The sequence below is a fragment of the Corvus cornix genome, chromosome 1, assembly GCF_000738735.6.
Source record: "Corvus cornix cornix isolate S_Up_H32 chromosome 1, ASM73873v5, whole genome shotgun sequence".
Lineage (NCBI taxonomy): Eukaryota > Metazoa > Chordata > Aves > Passeriformes > Corvidae > Corvus > Corvus cornix.
In genome coordinates this window covers 109,477,540-109,502,098 of record NC_046332.1, presented here as the reverse complement: position 1 = coordinate 109,502,098, position 24,559 = coordinate 109,477,540, and the positions used below count along the sequence as shown (strand labels likewise).

Sequence of the window (24,559 nt, the reverse complement as noted above, 5' to 3'; positions counted from 1 at the left end):
TCTTACAGACTTTTTCAAAGCTAAATGATTCTCTGAAATAGCAGATGCTCTGAGTGGAGGATAGAACCTCCTACTGGCCTGTGTGAGCTTACTTGGCCACACTGTAGGTTTTGGAGCCATCTTTGAAGTGTAGTAATTGCCCTCTTAAAAGGCACCAACTTTTCCTTGTCTTGGCAGTCAGATGTTCCAATAGTTACTCCTTTATAGAATAAGCGTTCACTGTTTCAGTTAGTGTAATTCAAAGTATGACTGCAATTCTTAAAATTCTGCAGTTGTATTGATTTTATATATAATGGACTATTAATGCAATAAACTCATTTATTGCAGTTAGAACTCAGATTTAGAAAAAATTCTGACAAGTTAAAAAAATGTGAATTTCTGGTTGCTGCAGGCAAATGTTCTGAGCTTTTTAATAAATATTCTTCTGATACAATATTTATGTTATGTTAAACTACATTTTGAGAAAGGAAGCAGTACTAAATTAAAAAAAAATTTAATAACAAAAAAAAAATCCAATCCCAAACCTCTTACTATAACTCTTTTACATGCCTGTATTTATGTTAATGTATGTATTTTTAAAAATCTTTTCAGCAGCTTGTCCTGGGACATACACATCTGAAATATCCATGTATCTAAATAATAATCCATCACAATACAAACTAACACTGTCTGGCAAGATGAGGTCACCAAAAATAAATTTTCATCCCCCCTTTTTAATGCTGATGCCAGTTCCTCTGGATGTGGAAACTGAAGCAGTCGTCACCATCATTCCACAGGAGTTTATAAGGTAAAAATCTCAAAGTAAATTTATTACAGAAATCTCAAATAATTCTTGGTTTTTTTCACTTCTGAAAAAATGAATTAATTTTTGTTTGTGAAGGTTAGTATTTGTGGATACGATATTGCTGCTAGCAAGAATTTTTCTTGCTTCTTTCCAGTCCCGTGAGATACTTTTCTCTCTCATGGGATATTTGCAGAGTTCTATAAACCATGAACACCTGCGACCTTGCAGAGCTTTGTTTATGGTATAGTAGAAAATATTTTGACAATGGATGTTTTAGGATTTTAGACAACCATCCCCAAGGGGTGGCTGATCCTTTGTCCAATTAGACTATGAAGAAGAAAGTCTATAAAAGAGTTTGTAAAATAATTAAATCAATCAATCTTGCTGCACAATTCCTGCCTGCTGGATCTCTCTCCTCCACCCTACGGCTGCAGGATACTGTAATAAGTATTAATTTTCTGGTCAGCAGAAGAATCTGCATATTTAAGAGAATTAATGTGATTAATACTGTTGTACATTCAACAAGCCCATGTTTTGTCTTCAAACATGTCTGCTTCATGAAGTGTCTATCTTCTGATATCTTCACTCCATGAATTTATATCAGAAATATAAAATTGCTATGGATAGCAAAAACATTAAAAGCAGAGACCTACCAGGATTTTTTGTTGCATTTAACCAAATACTAAGGTTTTATATCTTGTTTCTATTTTTCACATTGCTATAAGATAATATCTTTGTTATTTTATTTTCTCTACTCCACAGGTTTGCGATTTAGCTACTTGAACAGTTGGTGGGGTTGCAGTTTTTGGTGTTTTTCTTTTTTTTTTTTTTTCTTTCTTCCTATGTATGGTTTTATTGAAAAGGACAGCAGAAATGTGTTAATCCTGCCACTTGGTACAATAAAAAATCCATATATTTCTTATTTTTCTATGGATCACTCACTTTATCCTGTTACTTGAATTTAAAAGAGAGCCTTTTTGTAATTGTCATATAATGTAGCATAACCCAGCATCATAACTATTCAAATTTTTAAGATAAAACTTTTCTGTTTGTAATTAGTAAAGAGCAATAATATTTGTTTGTTATGCTTTTGTAGGAATCATTTCAATTCTAGAATTAGAGCAAAGATTTCCTTTTGTTGTAAATTAATGAAATTACCTTCCAGTTATTATTGTCTTGTCTTGTCTGAGTTGTACTGACTTATTACAAGTGATTCGTCTGTTGTCAGTAACTCAGTGGTTAAAATTAAAGGGGTTCCACAGGGGGCTGGACTGACTGCTTGTTCTTATTTCAGATCTGAAACCTACAGCCACATAACTGGGGAAAGCATCTTCAGTGTCGTCACAAATTTCCCCTTAATATTTCTATTTTATAACTTGCTTTTACTTATTTGTGCAATAATGCAGTTTAATGAATATTAATGAAAGTTTTAAGTTTCAGAAACCTATTTATGCCTTTTGTAGCAGTTAGTAGGAATTGCTCCTCATTTAAATGTTGAGATATTGTGGGTCAGCATAGAATGTTCAGATACATACAAAGAAACCACACTAGCATCCAAATGATGAAAGAATTAAATTTTCCTAATTAGTTTCATTTGATTTGCACTTTAAAACTAAAGTTATTATTCTGTATTCAACTGTGAAAGAGTTTTGTGAATGTGTGAATCAACTTTATTACTGCAACCCTGTGACCACAAACACCTACTATTTGTGTTTAACACAGGCAATCACGAATTAGAGTTAAACTTCCTGAGCTTGAGCTTGCAGATGGTACCAGGACTTGCCCTTTTTCTGTGCAGTTCCCAGAGGGACAAGATATTGTTCTTTCATCAGATGGCACAGCTAATGAACTGATCTGCCACATCAGCTTCAGATCATCGAAGCCAATGTCATTGCTGGGGGATTTGCTCTTCATCGATCAAGAGGAAAACAGGTAATGTGTGCAATTCAAATTCACCTGGGGGAAAGTTCCAGACTGACCAAGTTGGATATAAGGCACAGAACTCACAAGGGTTGGGTAAAGGAATACAAGAATCACTCTGAAAAAACTGAAAATGGAAGATAGATTTTTTTTTTTTTTTAACTGAATTACAATTCAAAACTAAAATATTCAGCTTTGATTTCTAAGGTAAAATTCATCTAAGTGTCCATCTTAGATCTTGTTTCAAGATCTCATTCATATCTACTGGTAACTCAACTCTTGTTCATCCCTGCCAGGGATGGGATGAGAGGGTGTATGCAAGAGGAAGAAAGATAGCCACTGTTGTGATTAAAAGTCATTTCTGTACTTACTATTTTCACTAAAACAAATATTTTGAGGGTTAAATAATTCCCCCCTGCAGCTTAGAGGAGGCTTTTTTCTAAACATAAAACTAAATTTTATATTATTTTGATGCAAATTTTATGTACCTTTAAGGTTTTGCTGCTCACTGGGTTAATAGTTTATATTTTTCTGTATAGATTGTTGGCCAATAATCTATTTCTTATTAATTTTATTTAATTTCAAGATTTAATTGTTTTGTGGGGTGTGATTCATAAATGTGTGTTAAAGCTTGCTGTAATTACAAGAAAAGGATAATTTAAGCTTATGATGAAGTCTGAAATGTAGCTTCTGAGCAGGCACAATATTTAGTGTTAATAACTTTTTATATGATGCACTAGCAGCTTCTCAAACCTTGTTATAGAGAAATAAAAATTTCTCCTGTGTAATAAAATTTTTTCTATATTTGCCATTAAAAGGAAATAAAGACTATGATCCTCAATTTAAAGGCAAACTGAATGTATTTTTAAAAAAAGGTAGCAAATAAAAGTCATCTAAGTAACCTTAACAGCCATTCCTGCTCATGAGGGTGAAAAAATTCATACTCAGGAATGTCATATCATCTTAGAATTGCTGCTAGGTTTTAAAATGTAGTAGTAAAGTATTTTTTAAAGGACAGAACTCATAGCAGCAGTTTGGTAATTTGTATGGGATTTCCTGACAGGCAGTGGAGCAGTGTGTGGGCTGTAGGAGCAGGTGATATAAAACCTGAGCAAAACTGGATGAAATAACACAGCATCAAAAATAAAGGGATTATGTGTGTGTCATTGCTCAGAGTGGTAATGTTATTCATATTGGCTTTCAGAAGAAATTTTTTTTATCATAACCAGAAAAATCCTTCTAACTGAAGGAGTTAGAAAAGTCTGAGGAAGCACCCAGTTCTCTAATCCTGAGCATTTCCTTATTCTTCTAATAAAGTCCATGATAATTTATCCAGACTTGGATACATTTATCCAAGTGTGAATAATACTGTTAGTATTATTATGTGCTTTGTTATTGCACTCTGTTGTAATACGTAGCTGCAATTTCTTGTTCTCTGCATATCTTCCTCTCATTCCTGCCAGCCCCCATGGGAGCCTTGTGCAACGTGTTCAAACTTCAAACCTGATTCAACTAATTATCTAAGCATTTGAGCAATTTGTTTCAAACTGTGTAACTAATGAACTTAAACTGTTTTGTTAATTTGAGTCTTTTAGAAAGACAAGATTTCAGGGTATTCTTGATCTTTGATACTAAAACAATGAAACCTATAGCCTTTTATACCACCTATAAAAGCTAACTGGTCTTGAAAAAGTTCCTGGACTGTTTAATAGGCCATGAAATCTCACAGTATCAGTTGCTGAAGATGTATTAATTTTTCAGGTGTTCTCTCTTTATATTTCCATTTATAAAATGGTAATATGTACTTTAAAATGATTTGAACTAAACTTTTGAACTTCAACTCATATTCTGTGTTCTGGGATTTTCTTATTAAAATAATCAAGTCAAGATTTTCATAGGTTGGTAGAATACTGTATTCTACAGCAACTTAGAACAAAAGCCTTAACTTCTAAGCAGAACTAGTTCTAGGCATATTTCAAAGCAGGAGCATTGAACAGGCAAACACTCCATGGGGGTTGACCCTGGTTGGATGTCAGGCACTCACCAAAGCTTCTCTGTCATTCCTCTCTGCAGCTGGAAAGGGGAGAGAAAATATAATAAAAGGTTCATGAGTTAAGAAGAGAGATCATTCACCAAATACCATCATGGGCAAAACAGACTCGAATTAGAGATATTAATTAAATTTATTACTGAAAAAATCAAAGCAAGATAATGAGAACTAAAAGAGAACCTTAAAAACACCTTCCCCTCACCTCTCCCTCCTTCCTAGCTCTACCTTTCCCCCCAGCAGCGCAGGGAGACAGGGGGTAGGGGTTATGGTCAATTCATCACACATTGCTTCTGCTCAGGGAGAGGAGTAATCCCCCTGCTCCACTATGGGCTCCCTCCTGTGAGAGACAGTTCTCTGTGAACTTCTTCCATGTGAATCCATCCCATGGACAACAGTCCCCCCAAAACTGCTGCAACATGGGTCACTCTTCCATGGGGTGCAGTCCTTCAGGGACAGCCTGCTCCAGCGTGGGCTCCTCTCTCCATGGGTCTGCAGGTCTCTGTCGGGAGCCTGTTCCAGCACAGGCATCCCATGGGCTCACAGCCTCCTCTCAGCACCCACCTGCTCCAGCGTGGAGTTCCTTCACGGGCTGCAGGTGGATCTCTGCATCCCTATGGATCTCCATGGGCTGCAGGGGCACAGCTGTCTCATCATGGCCTCACCAGGGGCTGCAGGGGAATCTCACCTCTGGTACCTGGAGCACCTCCTCCCCTTCCTTCTCCACTGAACTGTCTGAGCTATTCTTCTCCCTTATTCTCACTCTGCTCTTCTCTGGCTGCAATTACATCTCTGCAATAATCTTTTTAAAATTATTAAGTATATTATCACAGAGGTGTTGCCACCATTTCTAGTTGGCCTAGCCTTGGCCAGTGGCACATCTGTCTTGGGGCTGGCTGGCATTGGCTCTGATGGACATGGGGAAAGCTTCCAGCAGCTTCTCAAAGCCACCCCGGCAGCCTCTCCTGCTACCAAAACCTGGCCATACAAACCAAATACACTTCACATAGGCTCTGCAGTATTTTGCTTTTCTAAATTCAGGTCTAAAATGTCAGTAGGATTGATTCACATAGCCCATGCACATAGCCCTAAATAATGACTTTTTTTGCTTTAAAACAGAGTGAAGGTTGGCTAGAGAATAGATAGTGTTGAATTTGGCTGCTTTACAAAAAACATTTGAAAGATGACAGGCAATCATTTTGTATAACAAAGCAATACTAAATGTAACAGTAAAAGAAAACTGAAGAGTTATATGGTTGTCATTTATGCAATAATTTACTGTGCACACAGATTCCATTAAATGGAACATACAAAAGCGCATTAATGTTCTTTTAATGACTGCTTTAAATGAGAATTTGCAGTTAATTTCTAATATTACTTTAAATCTTTATGCTTTCTTTTTGCTCCTTTGATTCCAAAGCGGAATAAATGACCCTTCCTTACATAGGACTGATAGGAATTCAGGAGCCAAAGATAACATAAAATCTAAGAATGTCTTGAGCAAGTCTTTAATAAATGGGAGAAATGTTTAGTTATGACACATATTTCACAAAAAATCCCCTCTGTGAATATGGCATGTTTATATATTTGTTCTCTGATTATTGTTATTATATATTTTAATTTGATTATTACACAAAGAATGTAGCAGAAAAGAAAGTCTTCTGCCATCTTGATTGAAATAGCATTTAACTTATCATTTCTAGAAATAAGTAATAAACAACCGGTACCTGTTGTGTCCTACAATAAAAGAAAATGGTGTTCTGGGCAGCAATATATACCGAAATCCCCGCATGTGGTGTCGGTAAATTGCTGTGTCATTGATAACACAAGTGTGCTGAGGTCTTTTCCTCCCATGTTCTACAGTTCTCCATTTCCTTTCCTTCTCCCACTGGGAAGCTGTGGAAACTCATGAAATTTCTGAATTTATTCACCTTATTCGTGGGTGGAACCTCAGGAAGAGAGAATGTCAGGGAGTTCAACCTCTAATAACAATATGATAGAACTGAGACACCATCACTAACCCAGTTATGGATTGGTTCCAGTTGTTTTGATAGTCCATCAGATCTCTGTGTCTCACAGGGGAAAACGTTCCCTTTGCTCTTGGGAAACGTACCCAAACCATGCAACTCTTTAATAGGCATTGCTGGCAAATGTCAAATCCATGTATTCTGCTGGCATGCCTGGGAGAACAGGAGCTGTCAATTTCTTTCAATATCGTTTACATTCTGAGAAAGCAGGGAGCTAGTAAACATTGTAGTTCTTGATATTTGCATGCTGCTTTGCAGCATTCATCTGACCTAAGAATATACTGGCATTTTACTTCAGATAGCTGGGAGTGCTTTTGAAATCTACGATGGTCTGAACCCATTAATCACCCTGTTCTTTTCTGTGCTTGTGGCTTTCTACCATTGTGATGGTCCCTGACAGCTGAAGCATCTGTTATTCAGGAATTTAGTGCTGACGTCCCTGCTGCTACTAGAAAAAAATGTGGATGCTTTGCCAGCTCTAAGTCTATATATAGTGTGAAATTATGCATCAGCCACTATTCATTGTTGTATTATGTTGGTTGCTGGGGTGCCTGAGCTCCTGCTACAAACGATAGGGACCCTTCAGTGTTGGGGAACTGCTTATTTGTGAATAATAATGGCAGAGCTGGCATGGGTCATCTTTTCCTCTTTCTTCCAGTTCCATCATCTCTGGATCTGTTCTAGGATTTTTGAGGGGAGGGAGGAGGGTGGGTCTTTCTTGACTTTTAAATCGCAACTTCCCTGCATCTAACTTGTTCTTTATTCTCAGAGATCTGTAAAATGCCACGCTCTTAGGTCAAGTTTTCTTTTGTCACTAACCAATTCTGCAAGCAATTTGTTTTGTTTCCTAAACTGGCAGTGTGAGCTTCCCTTAAATATTTTCTTAATTTGCCCAAACAGAACAGTGTTGCTACAGGAATTTGTCACTTAAGATGCTAATGGGTTTGGATTCTTTCTCCTTAGCAATTTATTAATATTCTGCATTTCTTAATGAATACTGTTGAAGAAGGGTTATTTAACCGTGCTTACATTCTTAGAACATTAGGGGTACACTGATACAAAAGAAATCACTTGTATTTACTTAGGAAACATCTGAAAAGCTAAAGAGCAAATTAACATGGATAAATATATTTTGATTAGTGTTCTTTATTCTTTCCACAAACATTAAAACAAACAAATTAATGAAAAAAAAAATCAGAGTTACCTTAAGAGAAGTGAAAGAACTTCTTATATAAACTTTCTTTTAGAATGTTCAATAGTATTTTTTTGTCATCACAGTTGGAGCTTTTACTTTTGGTGATCAGCAGGTTTCAAACGTTGGTAAGCACAATATATTTAATGGCCATTCTCCTGTTCTGTGTTCTTTGGAAATACACATTAGGGAAAAAACACTGGAGTAGCAGTGGCAATGGTGGTTCATGCAGATAACAAATTTTTTACTTGCTTTAGTAAGCATTATAAAACCAAATACACTGAATAATTTAATATATTTAGTGACTTCACATTTGCTAGCAATACAGGTACCTTTCATTCCAATAGAATAATACAGACTTTTCTATTATTTAGTTAAACCCTCTGCAAATACAAAATAAATATGTTGTGCAAGACTTCTACTTTTGTAACATCATTTTATTAATGATGTTGTAAGCAAAGATCAGTGGTAGAAGATGCTTCCACACACAGAATGTAACCTTCGTAATCTCTCTTCCATATTTGTATGCAAGGGTGCCTGCTTTTTTGTCTGGTGCCCTCTCTCAGTTCCTGAAAGGCATATGATAAATGCTTAGCTCCTAGCACCTTCACTTTTCTGCCATTTGTCCTTGTGAATGGAGTGGCATCATTTGAATCTCAGATGAATTTTTAGGTACAGACTCATTCTTGAATTTTATTTCAAATAGCACTTCTGGGAAAATGCTGTATTAGAATACTCACTGATGATAAGTGGACAGGTGGCCAGTAAGTGAGTTGATATTTATTATCACAGAATGCCTGAGGTTGGAAAAACCTTCCAGAGATCATCTCATCCCCTCTTCAAAGAATCAACTCTATTGCCCAGCTGATTTTTTTAGTATCTTCAAGGATGAGACTCCATAACCATCTCTGGGCAGGCTTGGTTTTGGTTTGTTTTTTTTCCTCTTATGACTAGATAGAATTTCCTGTATTTCAGGTTGTACCTTTTGCCTTTTGTGGTCTCACTGCACATCACTGGGAAGAATCTCCCTCTTCCTTACTGCCTACCATCAGATATCTGTGCACATAGACAAGATCCCCCGGAGCTGTTGTTTTTGTTATTCTGTCGATGCCTTATTAATCCAGAGAGATGGGACGATCACGATTATCACAATTTATTACTTAAAAATCAACAAGGCATCAGTCTCAAAGGCCATGATTTAGTAACAAGTCACCATAGTGGAGAAAGTCACGAGTTTCAGGGTTACATCATAATTTATAACTTTTTGGTCCAATAAGCAATTAACATGAAACTTTGTTTTGACTTTATAACCTATCACCTTCACTACTTTTTATTGCATTGCGTCTGTTCCACAACCAATGACTTATTAGCTCATGTACACATGTATACTTCTATTATAACATCTAAATTCTTAACTTAAACTATAAAATCACATTACTATACTTAAAAACCCTTCACCATATCACCCAATACATTTTCTTACTTATAACTATAGAAACACAGGTTTATGATTGTTCTGCTTAAAGCCTGCACAGCTTTGCCACTACATCAAGCCAAGTTCTTTCCAGGGCTGTAAATCAAATTTACTAATGCTTGTAGAAGTCTCTGCTTTTCTGTTTTCCAAATCTCCCCCTCCTTTCTGCACTAAAACAACTCCATTAATAGATTGATCAATCATCCATTGTACACATTGGAACAAACAGGGCACCATTATTAGTACTACTGTTATATTACTAAAATGTAAAGACCTGTTGTAAGACATTTCTTTAACCATGGTGTTAAACCCCATCCACTAAACAAATCATCCATCCAAGTTCCATCATCAACTCTTATTTTTGATACACCCTCTTTAAGTTGTTGTATGCTTTTATGAATAGACTCTGAATTATCAGACAGATTCATACAACACTTCCCTTCAAAGTCCTCACATCCATGTCCATGGGCTAACAAAAGAAAATCAATGGCTGCTCTATTTTGCAAGGTTGCATGCCTCACACCTTGAACATCTGCTAAAAGGCCACTCAACACAAGGGACGTAGCATTAGATTGTTTACTCAGCCAACATCCCAACTGATCTAACTGCTTTAATGCAACTGCTGAAGCAAGTGGTGGCAAAAGAAGAGATGCTGCAAAAAACTCCGTGGATTGAAATCATCTTTACATTCTGGTCCGTATTGATGGGTAAAAAATCTTTTTCCTCTGTGTCTCATGCTGGCAATTGTCTTCATAATAGGAGTTAACAATGTAAGCTTCCCTAAAGTACATGGACCACCCTTGATGTTTGAAGGGATAGCAGGCCATGCTCTGTCTCCACAAACAAAAAATATTCCTTGTGGTAATTGAAGAGGAACGGAACTAAATGTAGATGGAAATGCAGAAGCATCATTACACCAAAAGGTGTGATTCTTATACACAGGGTGATGTGGAGAGACATCTCTCACTACTGACTGATTGTTCTCTGTAGAACTGAATTTGACACAGAATTTTACTTTTACAGAACCAAGGAGTTCTAATTCTTGAGGTTCATCAGAGGCTTTAGGAAGATAGGGCATCCACCATTCCCATGTGTTTACTGGAGTACAGTGTTCCCACACCTGTGACTCAGCGAAGGTGCCTCATACAGCTTCATCAACTCTTTTTGGTATTGGCCAATTTTCTACTGGTACACTGACTAAGCAAGTTGAAAATGGATTTTCTGGAGTTGTAATAGACAAAAACAGAGTATCTAAACCTGAAACATTAGCTAAAGTCACCCAAACATTGGTTTTAGGTTGACTAACTGGCAAAGCTATATGACTAAAAGCAGACCAAACAAACAAAGCAAAGAGCAAACTTAACATCTGACTAAACTTCATGCTTCTTTAAAGCTATCTTTTGGCAAAAGATTATTTTCTTAAATTTTAATTTTTAAACGAATTTCTAAGAATATTCTTTTATATTTTTCAATCTTGTTCAAACATCACCTAATGATGAGGCACAAAGGTACTTCATGCCTTCTTTAAAGCAAGAAAGTGAGGATTATTTGCCAAAAGAGCTTTACGATATTCTCTTTTTTCACACTCTTTATATTGACATAAACCCCAAAGTTCACAGTTTTAACAATAAAAACAAGAGATTGCAGGTATGAGTTGTAGTCTCTGTGTAGTTCACGTCTGTGTGCTTTCTTCTTTCCTTGTGGGATTGTCAATGTGTTTCTGCGCGTGGTATGGCTTCACGTTCTTCGCAGGAAGCCACCTGGGTCCCGTACCTGTAGAAACACAAGCAAACCCTTTGCCCCAGGTTATTAGAGGAAATGGACCTTCAATTTGTCCTGTTTCTGGACTTCTAATCAGAACTAAAGGATTTTCCTTTAATTTTGCATGTGTGCAATTAGAAAAATGCCTAAATATTGAAGGATCTGGCTCTGCAGAAGAAATATTCAAAAAATTATAAACATACAAGGCTTTACTCAATCACATCTGTGGTGCTGCCTGTGCTGTATCTCCTTTTTTCTGATCTAAAATACATTTTAAAGAATGATGTGTCCTTTCAACAATTGCCTGACTCGTGGGAGGATATGGAATACCAAAAGTATGGCAAACACCCCAATTCATTAAAAATGTGTCTACTTTTTGAGCTGTATAAGCAGGACCAGTATCTGTTTTTATTTCTTGAGGTACTCCTAGAGAAGCAAAAGCCTGCAAAAAATGCTGACATGCATGACTAGCTGTTTCTCCTGTGTGTACAGAAGCAAAAACTGCATGGGAAAATGTATCCACTGATAGATGGATATTTTTATATTTTCCAAAAGATGGGTATCTGTTTGCCACAACTGCAAGCTCTGCACTCCTCAAGGATTCACCACTCCTGTGGAAACAGGGGGTTGCACCAGTTGACAATCTGGGCAGGTATTTACAATTGCTCTAGCCTTATCTCTAGAAAGATGAAACACTCACATAAGTGCTTATGCATTCTGATGAAAAAAAGGCATGAATCTATTTCGCTTGTTCAAAAATACTCGGTAGGGTGTTTACTATGGCTACTGTTAATTTTTCAGCTCTGGAGTTGCCTTCTGCCAGAAATCCTGGAAGCGATGAGTGAGCTAATATGAGAGATATAATATTGATTAGTTCTACTTTGTGTAATTGTATAAAGACATGTAAGATAATGACACAGAGCATCATTACTAACATCTTTCAAAACCGACCCTTCTATTCTTTTAACTGTATTAGCAACATAAGCAGAGTCTGTAATCAAAAGGTTCCTGAAAAAGCTGAAATGCTCTACTGCTGCAAGCTCAACCACTTGTGCTGAACTTTCTGTTGTTTGGGTATCTCATTTCCATGCTTTAGTTTCTGGGTCCTGTCATACTGTCACAGAACAATGTGTCTTCCCTGAGCCATCAGTAAATAGCATAACAGCATTTAAAGCACATAACAGCATAACAGCACTTCACTTAACAGAGGTTTGTCTCTGAAGCTTAACTTTGTCTGTAATAACTTATGGCTAGGCAAATAAATAGAACAGGTGCCTGAATAATTCAACAATGCAATTTGCAGATCTTCTGATTTTTGTAATGCCCAATCAAAATACTTTTTCTTCAAAGGTAGATAAATTATTGCAAAATCTTTGCCTGTCATGTTAACAGCCTTGCTCTACCTCTGATTATAATTTGTGCCAACATCTCCATTGTCGTGAACATTGTTTTTGGAGACCTGTAAGGTAAAAAGACCCATTCTATTATTAGCAAAGCATCTTTGTCAGAGGCATCCCATTGAAATATAAGACCATACAACTGCATTTTTTCTTCTAATACTGCAAGAAAAAATGGTTGTGAAGCAATACAACAATGTACTTGTCTTTTCTGAAATGCTTCTGCTACTCTGTCAAGAGCTTTTTGAGGCTCAGGAGTAAGAGTTCTGGGAGATGTGATATCAGAGTCTCCTCTTAGCAAGTCAAAAACTGGAGCAGGTTCATCGTTGGTGATCCCTAATGTAGATCTGATCCAATTTATTTCTCCCAAAAGCTGTTGCAAATCCTGCAAGGTATTAATTTTAGTTCAAAGCTGTATTTTCTGCAGCATAATTGCTTGCTCTGTCATTTTCCATCCCAAATATCTCCATGGTGAAGTTTCCTGTATTTTTGATGTGGAAATTTCAAGTCCAGCATTTTTAATCTCTGTAACAACACTGTCACAAGCTTACTTCATCTCTTTTTGTGTTGGTGCTGAAATTAACAGATCGTCCACATAGTGTAAAATCTTTGCTTGAGGATATTTTTGTCTAGCTGGAGATAAAGCTTTTGCCACAAACCATTTAAATATAGTAGGTGAATTTTTCATTCCCTAAAGAAGAACAACCCAATGATACCTTAATAAGGGCTCTTGTCTATTAATACTTGGGACAGAAAATGCAAAACGTGGGGCATCGTCTGGGTGAAGTGGCATATTGAAAAAAAGTCTTTTAAATCAGTGATAACTAAAGGCCAGTCTCTTGGGATCATAGAAAGAGAAGGAAGTCCAGGCTGGAGAGGTCCCATATCTTCAATCACTTCATTAATCTTTCTGAGATCATGAAGCAGCCTCCAGGAATCAGAAGCCTTTTTGTGCATAACAAACACTGGTGAATTCCAGGGACTGGTTGTTTCTCTAATATGACCTTTCTGCAATTGTTCCTGTATTAATTTTCTGCAGGCACTCAATTTCTTTTCTTCTAGGGGCCATTGATTCTCCCAGGTCACTCTATTGGTTTTCCATTACAATTTAGGAGTGACGAGTGCCTGCGTGGCCCCCACTAAAAATCCACTTCCAGCTTTACTCCCCATTGAGTTAACAAGTCTCTCCCCCAGACTGTAATGGGCTTTCTTACAACAAAAGGATGAATAACTGCTGTTTTTCTTTCAGGTCCTTTGACTGTAATCACAGATTAACTTTGTGAGCATAGAGTAGCACCCCCTATACCTGTAAGGGTATCCAGGGGAGTCACCAACTTCCAGTCCTTTGGCCAAAACAAATCGGAAATAATAGTAACATCTGCTCCTATATCCATCAGACCTTTAGCCATAACTGTTTTGTTATTATGCATTAAACTGCAAGTCAGTGTTGGTCTGTTATGTCCAATATGTTCTGTCCAAAGAATCTCTGGTGTCAGGTCTGAGCCTTCTGTAAGAGGTTGCTGACCTTCCATCTCTATTGCTCTGAGTGTAGCTGTGGTAGGCACTGCAATGGCTGTGGCTAGTGGTGTTCCTGCAGGAACAACTAGAGGAGGTTGTAAAGCTTGAGCTAAAATTGTAAGCTCTTCATGACAATTTGCTGAAATAATTGTTGGATAAACTACGAGGCCTATAATACGACATGCATCTTTGCCCATAATTAAAAAGTCCTGCCTCTCTTCAGATGTCCCAGTAACTCCTGTAGGTATTGAATATTGAAAACCATGCACAAAACATATCAATTTGGAAGCTGCCAAGGTACAGAATGCTCCGGGGGGCAGAAGGTCAGGGTCGCTTGGGAGGTATCTCACAATTCTGCTCATGTGGCTTTGGTCTCCAGCGAGTTCGAGCCTTGACTGTGGAACTGCTGCTATTTGTTTCTTCATGCAGCAGTGCTGTAAACTCGCAAATCCATTTCCTGGCAAAAGATTCCCATCTATATCATATCTAGAGTGACACCTGTTTGCATAGTGTCTTCCCTTTTTACATCTGGGACAGCGAACTGGTGCTCTTGTAGTCTCTTTAGGCTCTAGACAGTTTCTTATGTCCAGTTTCTTACATGTCCAGGCTTACCACACCGAAAACATGTTCTTTCATCTGTATCAGCTTGTAGTACTGCTCTGAAATTGCTCATAGTAAAATCATTAAGTGCTTTTGTGAGTGTTTTATCCAGCACTTCAGCTTGAGCGGTAATAGCTCTTTCAAGCCTTTCTCCTAATATATCAGCTTGGACCATGGCTATATGTTGTGCAGTACCAATTTTACTGCAAGCTTCGATCATGTCTGAAAGGCTTGGCTGTAACCCTGGCAGGGCTCTAATAGTTCGCTGACATTCTTCATTGGCATTTGTGTAAGCAAAATTCTATAATAATATTGGGCGTGCCACATCATCGCCACACTGGTGTTCTAAAGCCTGAGTCAATCTATCTATAAAAGAAGAGAAAGACTCAGTTGGACCTTGCTTTATTTTTGTATAGGCACCTTGTGGACTACCCACAGGTTTAACCTTCAGGAGTGCCTTTCTGGCTGCCTCTTTGATATCAGCAAGGACCGGTCTTGCCAGGTCTACTTGATCTTCTGGCCTGTCATGAGGTGGGTCCCCTGCCAGGTGTGCAAGCGTCAGAGCTGCATTGGGACCTCCTGCATATTTCTCTATCAATTTTCCGAGAAGTCTGCGCCATCCCCAGTCCCACAACAAATACTGTGAATCAGTCAGAATCATTGAGGAAATATTTCTACAGTCAAAAGGTGTTATATCCAAATGATTGAAAAACCCCTTTAACAACAGCTTGAAATAGGGAGAACCTAAGCCACAGTCCTTTACTGCCTTCCTTAAATCCTTAATGTCATCATGTGAGATAGCTTTCCACCTTGGGTTCTCTCCTGCTCTCCCATATCTCATCGGCTGTCCTAAAAACGATTTACGAGCTACAGCGAGATCACCCTCCTTAATTAGTTTATAACATATATTGTTCCAGTCTGTCAGAGCAGGCTTCTCTCCAGAATTCCTTTCTTTGTGAGAAGAAGAGGAATTCCGTATTTTGGCAGGAGAAAGACGATTTATCTCTTGAAAGTCTAAATCAAATTCATCTTCTGCTGTAGAACATTCATCCTGAATTTGCATATCTGCCCTCAAATTAAGATTTTCCGGGTTTGATTTCATAGCATCCATGTTTTTCTCTGTCACATCCGGAGCAGCTTCCGGGGACTCCCGCACTCCTGCTTGTGGGGAGACCTCCCCCCCTCTCTCGGGTGCAATATTACAAACGCCCGAAGGGAGCGACTCTACGGGTACTTGTTGCGTAGTTAAAATTCCAGTGATAGAGGCACAAGTAGAAGGCTCATTAAATATCTCTATTAGGACTCTGCATGTAGGTAAAAGACTCGCTGCAACCTTATTCCTTTTAGTAGCAAGGTCAAAAAGCTGCATTCCCACAGAGTCCCAGAGAGATTTACGGAGTGGTGTTATCAGCTCACTGTGAGGGTAGTTTTTTAAAACCCAGAGCAATAAATCTTTAAGTTCCTGCTTAGGAACTGACCTGGAATGCAACTTTATTAAAGTCTTTAGCTTAGTATAAACATCTCTTTGTTCTTTTGAGATATTTTGACCCATCTCGCGTTCCCCAGTCCTCACCTCAATCACGCAGGGATGAATGTCCTACGGAACTTCAATAGGATGTCGATCCAGTAATATCCTTAAGCTTCCTTTTAGCTTTATTTAAGTTCCAATAACCCTTCCTTTCAGGGTAAGAATGATACTGTCCTCATGTTGGCTGGGGCGGCTGCTGGCGTTTCTTCTGACCTTTTTTCCATAAGTCAGCCTCACAGAGGCACCAGTTATCGTTATCGTTATTCTGTCGATGCCTTATTAATCCAGAGAGATGGGACGATCACGATTATCACAATTTATTACTTAAAAATCAACAAGGCATCAGTCTCAAAGGCCATGATTTAGTAACAAGTCACCATAGTGGAGAAAGTCACGAGTTTCAGAGTTACATCATAATTTATAACTTTTTGGTCCAATAAGCAATTAACATGAAACTTTGTTTTGACTTTATAACCTATCACCTTCACTACTTTTTATTGCATTGCGTCTGTTCCACAACCAATGACTTATTAGCTCATGTACACACGTATACTTCTATTATAACATCTAAATTCTTAACTTAAACTATAAAATCACATTACTATACTTAAAAACCCTTCACCATATCACCCAATACATTTTCTTACTTATAACTATAGAAACACAGGTTTATGATTGTTCTGCTTCAAGCCTGCACAGCTTTGCCACCACATCAAGCCAAGTTCTTTCCAGGGCTGTAAATCAAATTTACTAATGATTGTAGAAGTCTCTGCTTCTCTGTTTCCCACACTGAGCCTTCTTTTCTCCTGGCTGAACATTTAGAGCTCTCAGTCTCTCCCCATACAGCAGCTTCTTCAGTCCCTTTTTCATCCTTCAGTCCTGCCCTCCACCATCTCATGGTCACTGCAGCCACAGTCATGGATGTTAAATCCTTATGATCAATATCAGCTGCAGAATCAGTTGTTGACTTGCAGGATCCATCCACTCACCCTCAATATTTGCATTGTGTTTTCTGTTGGCTGGGTGTATTTATGTCTCTTACTGTGTTACCACAGCAGCCAATGAGGCACATCCTTGGAACAGGGAGGAGCTTTGCTTGCAGCAGCAACATGAGCTCTGAGGGTACTCTGATTTGTACACAGATGCTGTGTGGCTGTTCTTTGTATTCTACATTGTGCAGTTACTACCTTTGCTCTGAGTAGTTTCAGTCATGGACTTTGTGTAAGTGGTTCAGATGTACTGCAGTTGATCTCAAGCACAGTTGTCTGTGTTACTTTATTGTGCAAATCAGAGCCTGAATGAAGATTTCCCCAAATCCCAAACTGGCATTTAGGATGGAGATGGCTGAGTTGCTCATCTCAAACTGAGAAATCAGGAAGCTGACTGAGTTCAATAATACAGACATCTGAGTTACTTTCATGTAACTTGAGAGCTGTCTTTCATTAACCTCTGTACAGCTTTCTTCCCCTCCTGCCCCTAAATCAGCTGTCTGAAGCTCACCTGTGTGCCTGCAGAGTATTGAGAGTTGTCATTTATCACAGTGAAGTCATGAGCTGGAAGTTGGCAAACTTTTCTGTGTTGTAGTTATTGATCCCCTATGTCTTTAAATGGCTTGGTAAAGGTAGAACAAATAGGCCCTGACACTTGTTTTGAGCACGTGCAAATGTACATTTCTTGCACATAGATAGGTGTAGATGTACCTCTAACAGCCATCTGTCCTGCTGATGCCCTGCTGCTGAGATGTTTTTGCTGGATAAAAGCAGAAAGAATGAAGTTTGCTACAAGAAATATTATGCTGCAAGGTGCAAGTGGTCAGAGCCCTTGCCTTGCCCCTAGCCAAGTTCCAGTAGGATTGACATTTCCTAAGAGCAAAACAAAGCATTGCAGAGCTGGATTTTTTACTTAAATAACTGTTAACTATCAGATTAGAATCCCCATGTGAATAGGTGAGAAAGATGGGTATGGATTTTCTTGGAACCTTTCTCTATTTATTAAAGTTGTCTTGAAAGCAATATCTAAAATGTTGTGTTTGGAGCGAGAAGTATGAAAAAGGAAACAAAACTACTTTCTGGTATTTTTAAAACAGTTCTGTGTCCCTTGTTTAAGTTATTCCACAAAAAATCCCAGTAAAATCTAATTACATCATATTATAAAGAAATTAATCTAAAAGGTCTTTTATTATCTTTTAATATTAATCTAAATTTACAATAAATAGAAATTTATCTTATGTTGTTTAAAGGAACTAGAAAATATATTCATTTATTGTGTGCAAGGTATATTTTCAATATGCATAATTCTCAATATATTAAAGCAAGATGGATATTAGCATGCTGTTTGAATTATTAAAATACATTTTTCTTTTTACTTTTGACAGTTTAGTTGAAACAATTAATTAATATTAATGGTAGTTAATAAGTAAATGGGGACTACAAACCCAACTATTTAATAACATAGGACTAAGCTCAGTTTAATTATCTGTCAGTTGCAATGAGCTAAGAGCATAAATACAGATGGCTCCCAGGGTTGCATTGATGGCAATAATTTGCTTGTTGACTACACTCAGAGAGACTGAGGTGAAGTACAAAAAGAGGGTTAAAAGGTGGATTGCTGCACATCAATAAAGCTGCTGCAAGTAGTACAGACACTCTAGTGAACATTGGAGCATAGACATAAATTTCTATTATGTTCCAGCAATTGCAGTCAATATCTTATTGTTTTTAAATTGAGTCTATTTATTTTTAAATATTTATTTTGACATTTCTGTAAAGTCTTGTAGAGTAAATGCTACATCAAAATACATGTTGCTTTTCAAGAAAGCTTCACTTGTCAAAAGCTTTAGGAAGTATTATTTAGCAAGTTAGCAGACATCTTTAGGAAACTTATTAATGTCAGTTGTAATTTTAGTAGGTTTTATTTTTCTTTTTGGAAATACAGAGTTAATTTATTTCATGAAATCTCTGCTGACTCTTTCAGACTGAGGATGCACCCATGCTGATAGTAAATCTAAGAAGTGGAAATACTATACTAAACTTCAGCATTTTGATAGGTGCAGTCCCACCTGTGTAATCTGCTGAACCACTAGAAAAGAATGAAGGAGTTCTGACACCTTTATTCTGTCTTTTTTTCTTGTGCTGGACTATCTTGATTATCATTGCTCCATAGAAAACAGTAACTTTTATATTTTTTTTTCAACAGGTTCTCATATCAGGTTGCTGGAACAGCAGACAATTGTCTTCTTACCTTATACCCGTACTTGGCATTGCACTGCTCTGATCAAAAAATTATCTGGAGAAGCAGTAAGCAGTCAAAACTCTATCTCTGAAATTATATTATGTCCATTAGTATTATCAGTGTTTTCAGGGTGATAACAGGAATGTGATCATCAAGATAGCATTTTCCCTCATTTATTGAAGGGGAATACTACAATTAAACTTTTAAAACCTTTTAATGTCTTCAGTTTTCTTGTTGCAAATGAAGAGAAGTTAAATAAATGATTAGTTAATGTTTATTGAAAAATATTGAACAAACTTAAATCTTACAGAATGTTTCGTGAAGTGTTTAAAGTATGAGCAGAGAAAACAGCCAAAACATTACAGAATCAGTTAATTTGAATTCTATTGATAGACAATGATCATATGGTTTGAAGAAAGCAAAAGGGAAGCCACATGGTGTTATTTTAAAATGTGATCATTATTTGCCTATTGGGAATAGTTTTCAGGGTTTTTAACTCCTGTCCTTGAAGGGAGAAGGGCACAGCTATCTTTTAAGGCCTAATAAAAGCCTGTGGTGAGAGAGCAGAAATATTTTTATCTGCAGTATGTCTCTCTGCCTACTTCCCTCTGCCTGCATCTGTCTCTATATCTCTGCCTGTGTCCTCCCTCCTGAACCCCTCTCTGATGCCTCAGTGATCTGTAATCTCTTTGTGCGTGGCTGTGCTTATGGGAAGAGATTGGGATCATTGTATAATTCAGGTTGGAAGGGATCCCTCAGAAGCCATCTAATCCAACCTCCTGCTTAAAGCAGGTTCAGTATGGGGTAAATGATTATGGTTTTTTATAGCTGTGTATGGGATCTGATGTATTTTGGTGAAATAGACAAGTTTTTCAGGTAAACAAGTAAGTCCTTAGATCTGAGACAGATTTAGCATCAAAGACTGAATTCTAAGACTATGTTAACTTAAAGTAAGTGTGTTACTCAGAGTATTTAAGAGAGAAGAGAATTTGTACTTGGAAAGTTGAGAAAGGGATTAGCAAGAAGACAAGTAATGTTTTGGTTTTCTTCACCCAAATAGAAGATAGGTATAGGTACTACATCATTCAGGGATCATAGTGCAGTTAAATGAAGACAGGAAGGGGAAAAAGTATTATCTCTTATTCATGTGTGATTTTTTTTTTTTTTTTTTTTTGGTGACCAATAGACCATTTTTGCAAGCTTGTTTTCCAAAGATACTTTGTATGTTTCCCTTGAGGATTAAGCCAAAAATGAATTGATGGTTTTATAAGAAATGATCTCCCATTAATAATGGGATATTTCTGTCCTGCATTGATTGCTTATTGTTCACACATCAGTTTGTGTCAGTTTTGATGCAAGTCATTACTCCTAAATTCCTTGAGTCTTTTTTATGTGGTTTTGTATAGACTGTGTTGGTGTGGAATGCTGTTTAATGTGACCCAACCATATCTATATAAAACAGTGTCTTTGAAAGGTACCCAGGAAGTCTTTGCCTCCACTCTGACACCATGCTCATTTTACTTGCTACAGATGATAAAAATAGCAGTGCCAGCAATCAAAGTTAAAAGATACTCATACAGAGTTCTTCCTTCTCTTAGTGGTGTGTTTGCTTCCCTGGAAACTATGCTTGGTGCCTCTTTTGTTTTGGACTGACAACAGAGGGCCCTCTAATCCTATCGTAGGCCAACATGAGAATGTCAGAACATCTGTTACCTCAGAACTGATAGATTGATAAAGTTTACTTTTGAGTTTGATTTGTAAAATATGTGTTGTTGAGTCTGAAAGAGCTTGATAATGATGTGCTGAGACTCATTACACAGCTGTGAACAAGAAGTCCTTAAGAATATTTTGTTCATGACAGAATTCTTGAATTAACATTGTTCTTGTAGGTGCCTTTCAGCAAGTAGAAGGACACATCCTGTAAAATATACAGTTAATGGAAAAAAAAAAAAAGCATGAAATTTTAATGACCAAAGTGAGATTTTTGTGAGTCAAGTAAGAAATGTTACTTGATTAATTGAAGCATGAAGTAGAAAAATATAGAAGTAGACAGTAATTTGTAATTTGTTAGAATACAGGCAATAAAATATGTTTTCTCAACTGCAACTTGAATCTTGTTTTACAGACAAAAAAGACCTCAGCACTGGAGAAGTTGTTCTACAGCCATGTTTTACATCACCATCACCTTCATGTAGTATTTCCACAAGTTGTTTCGGTGCAACTACTGGCTCAACCTATGAAGATTCTATATCAGGCATAGTACAGCACATAAAATCAATGCTCTTATAAAGAATGAACCTCTTTTCTCCACATTGTATTCTTTTTTTCTTCTTAAATCCCAATATGATTTTTTTTTTATTCACAAAGGTATAAATTAATTTTATTTTTGCATCATTTAATGAAACTGCAACAGTGGTATTAAAATACACCTTCAAGGATGGAGTCACCTAAGTTATTTGTGCTATAAGGAAAATTATTGTTTGTTTTCTTAGCTACCTTTTTGTGCAATGATATTGTTGTTAACATATATAATATGAGTTATGAGCAGATCAGAATTTAGGAGTGAAAAAGTCTAACAAAGGGGAGTAAAGTCCAAAGGCTTATAGATATAGTGGGAGTTGTACCTGTACAATAACTGTTAAAGTGAACTAGCAGTGACTGACAGGCAAAGCCATGTCTGTTGGAACTGTGTGTGAGACTGATCCTTTTAAGATTGCTGGCTGTAGCTTTGTAAGCCATGCCTGAATTTATTTTTTGCTGACTGGGTAATGCTTTTTCCTGAAAGTGAAATTAGATTTCAGTATATAATTTGTTCTATTCCTAAGATGTGTGCATGTAATTTAAATAGTTTTTTCCTAAAATAAGTGGATCATTTGTTGTGTGACAGTTTTTTGTTCTTTGAAAACAATTGTGTGTTAAATATTTTTGTACTAGACAAAAATGGGGAAATAAGAAATCTTTCTTGATTTTTTTTGTGTGTATCATTCAGAGAGTACCACTTTTGAAAGTGAGAGTGATGAATATGGAAGTGAGGAGAGTGAAGAAACAAGTGAAGAGAGTGAAACTGACAGTGGAAGTGATAGGAAAGGAAATAAACTTGAATTATCATTTTTTCCTGATGAAGATAAGGAGGAGTACATCTTCTTTCAAAAGACCCTAACTGCAGTGAAGACTTGGTTCACGCTCTTTGGCTGGTCTAAGGGACAAAATCCCATTTCAATACCTTATTCACTGAGACGGTAATTCATGTCTGCCTAGCGCTAACTCCTGTCTCTCATAACGTGCTAACACCTACTCAAGTGGCTTGGATATGATCTAAGGAATATAAACACATTCTAATGCACAGTTTTCTATTAAAATTGTAGCTTCTGTATGGTGCTTATATGAAAATGCCAACCAGGTGTTAGTTTTAACTTTCTAAAATATATTTTCAACTATGATACCCTCGCGTATCTCAATGCAGTGTATGTCAAATATGCAGTTCAAACTATACGTCACCTTCTTAAGTGAAATTGATTCTCCTCCAAGGCTGAACACAGTTCTAGCTTTCATCCCTTCTTTGGTGGCATAAGTAAGTGCTTTAACAATATGTCTTTTTCCCTCCCATAATCTAAAGATTGAGAAACAGATGCGAAAGAATATTTTATAATCAAGAGTCTTGCAAGCACCCTGGAAATATATCAGTTGTGGTGGCATCACTTAGTTGATCTTATCTAGCTTGGTACTAAATACTGAAGAAGCCACTCTCCTGGGACACAATCACATAGACATTTATAAACATGATAAAAATCCAAATTATGTTTGACAGAAAGATTTTTTATTTATGAAGGAATAAATATTCCATGCAGTTCAAAATTCTTACTTTATTTTGAAAGTTCTGTAAAGATGAAAAAGTGCTGTACTTTCCAACCTTCCTTGCTGCTGTTTTTAATTCATGGTTTGTTAAATTAGCATTGTGATACATGTAATTGTAGCTCATTTTGTGCATTTAAAAGAATAATATCAAAGACTTTTTCTCTCTTAGTGATGTATGTGTAGTCCAGCTAACCGTTGCACAAGAAAAGAATTTTATACGAAAACTTGACAAAGATAAGGGTTTTTATGAGATGTTATTGCGTCTGAATGGAGAACCACTACCAGGCATTGCAGCGAGCCAGTCATTGCCCACTAATCCAGTAGAACGAATGTTCCAGCTCCACTGGCAGCATTCTGAATTGCTTTCTTTCCTTAAGTAAGTACAAGTATGATGAGATATCCATGAATGCATCTTTTCTTTCATTTTTTTTAAAATTAGCGTACTTCAAGCATGGTTCTAACTAAATGGTATACAGTGGGTGTAAGGTTTCCTTTATGCTTTTTGTGGGATAAGACTTATGTATTATAACCTTTCATTTATTTTTACCAAGGTTATCTGCAGTTTACATTAATCAAAAAGTTCTTTGGTGGGTTTATATCCAACACAGGAATTCCACAGGAACTCTGCTTCCTTAATTGCAAAAGATGGCTCTCAACCTCATTTCTTAGACAGACTCACTAGACAGTCAGATCAGCCTTTTCATTTATGATCTCACCGTTCCACTGATGCTCTTGGTGGAGCTGGATGACTCTTATGTGCAGTCTTCCCATTGAGATTTTCCAGGAATCTAGGAATCTTGAAACTAGCATAAATGATGTTTGTTAAAATTATGAGTTTTGGGGTAAGTGGATGTGGATCCCAACCCTTTTCGATAAGAATAACAGGAACTGGAAAGAAATACTTAAGTGTTTCTAATGTAGTTTCTTGGGAATTTTTTTAAAGCTATTTAATAGCTAAATTTTAATAAAAGCCTTCAGTTTTACTGAGCTTTGGCTGTTAGGTCATGGATGTATTCAGAGCAGAATTGAAGCAGCAGCCAGTTGGTCATGGCTAAGTCCAGTGCCTCTGTACACAGATGCATTGAGGATGGTTGTTGAGGTCAAATGATCAGACATGAAGTAGTAATCCATAACAATCCTAGAAAAACAACACAGGTTTTCATAGAAAAGCATTTCTAGCTGGACTCCTTTGCTTGTATTTATTTTGATGATCTTGGAAGTCTTT

The 24,559-nt window shown here is 37.0% G+C and overlaps 1 protein-coding gene and 1 long non-coding RNA gene across 2 annotated transcripts in view; one reads left to right on the top strand and one right to left on the bottom strand.

Annotated features, from left to right (window-relative positions):
* Positions 1-24,559, top strand: part of CFAP47 (cilia and flagella associated protein 47) — a 278,885-nt gene that overhangs the window by 42,926 nt on the left and 211,400 nt on the right. The window contains exons 25-30 of the mRNA XM_039552038.1: positions 595-787; positions 2,507-2,716; positions 19,444-19,544; positions 21,605-21,733; positions 22,469-22,718; positions 23,504-23,710. Coding sequence (XP_039407972.1) covers positions 595-787; positions 2,507-2,716; positions 19,444-19,544; positions 21,605-21,733; positions 22,469-22,718; positions 23,504-23,710 — 1,090 coding nt within the window. The remainder of the gene's footprint in view (positions 1-594; positions 788-2,506; positions 2,717-19,443; positions 19,545-21,604; positions 21,734-22,468; positions 22,719-23,503; positions 23,711-24,559) is intronic.
* LOC109143968 lies at positions 9,108-17,102 on the bottom strand. Its single transcript, XR_002044431.3, has 2 exons — positions 16,294-17,102; positions 9,108-11,217 (listed from the first exon to the last, which is right to left on the bottom strand). It is a non-coding gene; the product is annotated as an uncharacterized LOC109143968 (long non-coding RNA).